At 35.9% G+C, this 5,105-nt stretch overlaps 1 protein-coding gene across 1 annotated transcript in view; it reads right to left on the bottom strand.

Moving 5' to 3' along the window:
• Cfap47 (cilia and flagella associated protein 47) overlaps positions 1–5,105 on the bottom strand; it is a 529,200-nt gene that overhangs the window by 396,681 nt on the left and 127,414 nt on the right. Inside the window, exon 24 of the mRNA XM_023707817.1 lies at positions 165–324. Within this exon, the coding sequence (XP_023563585.1) occupies positions 165–324 (160 nt within the window). The remainder of the gene's footprint in view (positions 1–164; positions 325–5,105) is intronic.

Genomic DNA, 5,105 nt, shown 5'->3' with positions numbered 1-5,105 from the left:
ATAATCATTATGTTGTGTAGCTTGAATAAGCAAAAATGGCATCCACAAGATTACACTTTTGTAGTTATTCAAATAAAAATTATCTAATGTTTTGTATATATGATGAAATAAGTTACTACATGAATAATTTGAAATTATAACTACAAATATAGGAAAATACTCACTTGGACAGAATCTAATGGTAATAGTACACTTTTCACGTGGGAACAATTTCCCAATCCATCTGTTAACCTTGAATATGCCTTTTCTAAAAAGTGTGGCAGTACTAGTAAGATCAAAAATCCACCAGATGCTCCGTTCTGAAATGTTTTCTATTGTAAGATCCTGTTTAAACAAAAAGAAGAAATTTCTAGAAAATAATAATGTGCAGTGTAATAATTACTATATCATTGTGATGGCATTAAGTAAAAGTCAAATGATTAAAAATGTAATCACAGATGAAAAGTTTTCGAAGTTATAATAGATAAAGGCGTATTAATCTATGTTCAGAGTACATTATCAACTATCAAAAATGTATAAAAGGTAAGAAGAAATAGATTAAAAATATAATGTAGCTATGTTTACTAACAGAAATGAAAACTTTCATGTATTAATGATGACAATACAAAATGATACAGTGTGAAAGAGAACTAGGCAATTTCTTGATTATACATCATATACAATGTGTGTGCATGCATATATATGAAGAAAAATAGAATACTTTTTTTTTGGAACCAGGAATTGAACTCAGACCCTTGCACTTGCCAGGAAAGCGCTTATTCTACTGAGCCATCTGCCCAGCCTCTAGAATAGTATTTTCATGGGCTATTGATGAAAATGTGAAATGTAATCTATCTATCTATCTGTCTATCTATCTATGACATGTTAGTCACACATCTATGATGTAATTCTGCAATCTTAGCCTTAAATATTTATATCTTTTTTATTTTATGAATTTGGTTGTTATAGGGTCTCACTACACATCTCATACTCATAGTGATCTTGCTGTTTTCAGCCTTCCCAGTGCTGGGATTACTGGTGTGCACCACCATGCCTGGATCAGGCCCAGGTTCAGCATGTCTGGAGATGGGGCTGGAGTAGCATGTGGTACTGGGGATCTAACCCCAGTTCCTTTCCTTGTCTAAGAAGGCACAGAGTCCTCTGAGCTGTTTTGTGGGCACTTAAATATTTATTTAAGAGAGTTGAAAATTTGTTTCTACAGAAAAACCTTTCTGGGAAATACTGTTTTGTTTATAATTATTAAACCCTTAAAGAAAAATAGAACAACTTTTTCTTTAGCTATTGAGGAAAATGTAAACTTTAATATGCATACAGGTATATATTATCAGAATTTTACATATATATGTAAAATTGTAATAAAATATGGTACAATGATAAAATATAAAATTGTGTACATTTTAAATCTTCTTTTTTCAAATTAAAAGATGTCAGATAGGCGGGATGCTGGAGAGCTGTGATCTTGGTCCCAGTGTGCACACAGCTTTCCTGGAGCCATTTAAGAACTTTGGGAGACTGGGAATCCTGCAGGACTCTGTCCAGGCGATTACTGGGAGATTTAAAACTGCCAAAACACAGGAGCAAAAGGCAATTTCTATCCTTTCTTCTACCCAGAACAAACCTAGGAGACATAGACGAACTTGGAATCACATACCTGAAATCTCTGAAATGATACCAACTGAAGTAAAGAAAGAAGTCCATCAGGCTCAAGAAGAAATAAGAGCAGAAATAAACTCTCAGGTCCAAAAAGAAAGGACAACAATCCTTGAAAGAAATGCTCAGCACAGCTAAAGAAGACACAGATAGATAGAGGAGAATAGAAAAATGACGGAAACACTGAATAGACAATACAGGAAAGAATTAAAATGCATGAAACAGATTCAAACAGATATCCAGGATATTAAGAACTCCATGGAACAATGGCAAAACCACTTGAATGACACTGAAGATAGACTTCCAGACTTTGAAGACTGTGATGCAGCTAATGAACATGAAATAAAAGATCTCTTAAAACTAACAAGGAATCAGGAAATAAAAATTCAGCAGCTAAAAGATGACACAGCAAAAAATAATATAAGAATAATAGATGTCATTGAAAATGTGGGAGTTAGCAGAAATGACATAAAAAGACTATTTGCAGAAGTACTAGCAGAAAATGTTCCAAACATGAGAAAAGATCTTGACATACAGGTAGTGAGGCATATAGAAATCCACACAGCCATAATCAGGATAAATCTATACTTTTACACAAAATAATCAACATGTCAGAAATTCAGCAAAAGAATAGAATATTAAAAGCTGCTAGAGGTGTCGGCAAGATAGCTCAGAAGTCTAAAGCAACTTCTTAGGCACGCTTACGCAAGTGCAGGTGACTATATTTTGATCCCTGGCACCACATGCCCCACCAGCCCCACCCTCAGGGCAGGCTGAACCAATCAAAACAATAAAAGCTGCTAAAGAGAAGAAACAGATCACCAAAACTGAAAGCCCATCAGAATCATGGGACATTTCTCAACACAAACCATCAAATCAAGAACTTGGAGTACTTCAGGTCATGAAAGAAAATAACTTCAACCCAGAATATGTACCCGGGAAAACTATCTACCAAATTCAGTGGTGAAATAAGAACTTTCCATGACAAAGAACAACTCAAGAAATTCATGTCCACCAAACCAACACTATAAAAGTGCTGAAAGATATTCTAGAAAGAGACAGAAGTGAGCACAGCTTCAAGAACAACAGAAAGGAACGATCAAACAGAGCAAGTAATTAAAACAAGGGAAATGACATGATGATAATCCAATACATATTAGTTATAACCACCAAGGCAAATGGCCTCAATTCACCAAACAAAAGAAACAGGCTCGGGGGCCAGCCAAACAGCTCAGCAGACTAAAGCAACTGCAAACAGGAGCAGGGGCTGGGGGTTCGATAACTGGGCCTAGATGCCAGCCTTGCCCCAGGTGAGCACTGAGATGGCAATTGAGACTGGGTGTGATGGCACACACCTGTAATCCAAGCTTTTGGAGGCTGAAAACAGGCAGATCACTATGAGTCCAATCTAGTAGTGAGACCCTGAAAAATCTGTAGACCCTTCCCTAAAATTAAAAAAAAAGAAAGAAAAAGAAAAAAAAAAAAAAAACAGGATTGCCAAGTGGATTAAGAAAGAAAATGCAACAATATGCTGTATAGAAGAAACATATTTAACTCAAAAGGTAATTTACAGACTAATAGTCAAAGAAAGGAAAACAATCCACCATACAGGAAATCAGAAAAATTAGGGGAAGCTATCCTCATTGCTGACAATATCAACTTCAAACAAAAAATGATCCGAAGAGATAAAGGTTACTACATACTTGCTAAGGGAAAACTGAAAAAGGAAGAGATAACAATAAAAAATATATATACCCAATGTAGGAGCACCAGCAAACATAAGACAAATTTGAACAGACATGAAAAATCAAATGACCACTAATACAATAGTAATGGGAGACATTAACATGACACTATCACAAAGACATAGATCTGGGCTGGTAAGATGGCTCAGTGGTCTAAAGCTCCTACTTGGAACAAGCTTAGCAAAGCACAGGGACCACGGTTCAATCCCCCAGCACCACATGCCAGCCAGCCCCGCCCCCTGGTGGGCTGAGCTGGCCACACACACACACACACACACACACACACACACACAAATAAATAAAATTTAAAAAAAAAAACAAAGACGTAGATCAACTAGGCAAAAAATAGCAATGAACTAATAGAGCTAAACAAAATTTGTGAAGAAACTGTTTTGGTAGACCTCAGCAGAGTGTTTCACCCAGCAACAAAGAATGCACATTCTCAAAAATAGACCATATACTAGCAATGTTAAGTAAATATAAAGGAATTGAAATTACCCCATGCATACTATCTGATCACAGTGCAGTAAAACTGGAAATTATTGACAAAAATAATACAAAAATACCACAAAAACATGAAAATTAAATAACAAGCTCCTAAACAACCAGTTGGTCACAGACAAAATTAAAGAAGATATTAAAATTTATTCACAATAAAATGAAAAAGTAGACAGCAAGAGACAGGAAAAGGAGTGTTGTGGGACTGTCGTGCTACAGTGCTGTATACGGTTATTTTTCTGAACTTATATGTAAACATATATAATTTTCTACTCCTATTTTGTAAATATATTTTAATTTTTTTAAACTTTTATCAGCATATTCTGTAGGGACTTAAAGTTTAACATACCAATATTTGATGAAAAATACCTGTTCCATGTTATGCCTAACATGTTTGATATTCAGACAGATAGTGAGGTTATGCTCAACAGTCTAGGTTGTACGGTAATAACAATAAGCTTCTCTTCTGGATGGTTAACAACCTAAGTTTGCAGACCAAAAATTAGAGAAAAAGGAGGGCCACAAAGAAAGCCAACACTTTGGCCCTAGCCTTCCAAGGTCAATTAAGACTCAGGCCACATGAGAACTTGTACTGTAACATCATGTAACTCAGTTTTGTCCCAAATTTTCTGATCAAGGCGATTATGGGGCCACCGAGGAAAGTGATCGATGATGAGAAGGTGCCTAAGGAGAGTCACATGGAGAGAAATCTTTCTCATGCTTTCATAAAGAGCACATTGGCCAAGCAATGACCTTGACACATCCCCGTGGCTGACGCTGACAAAAAATCTACAATCTTTGGTATAGGGTCTCAGGATAAAGCCTGAGGAGATTTGACTGATCTTATCAGATCCAAAAGCTACAATTCTTGTTACATAGGTCTTGCTTTATCTTGGTCTTAACCATCCAGCACAATGTATAAAAATGTAGTATAAGAAGTAAAGCCATGTTATGTTCAGCTATAGGGGACTCAGATCAACAACTTCTGACATTGCCAGTCAAGTGGAAGAACCAATACTATTACGGACTACTGGACTATTTTGGAATATTTTGCTGAGTTCACACACCTATAATATTTAAATGACAGAACTAAACATAAAAAAGGGATACAGATGAATGAACATTTTGTATCTGTGTATTCAAAATGGTTAGGATAGGGCTGGAGAGATGGCTCAGTGGTCTAAAGCACCTACTTAGAACAAGCTTAGCAAA

This window comes from Octodon degus, unplaced genomic scaffold (assembly GCF_000260255.1).
Source record: "Octodon degus isolate 3935 unplaced genomic scaffold, OctDeg1.0 scaffold00313, whole genome shotgun sequence".
NCBI classification, from domain to species: Eukaryota; Metazoa; Chordata; class Mammalia; order Rodentia; family Octodontidae; genus Octodon; species Octodon degus.
This window is presented reverse-complemented; position numbering and strand designations above follow the sequence as displayed.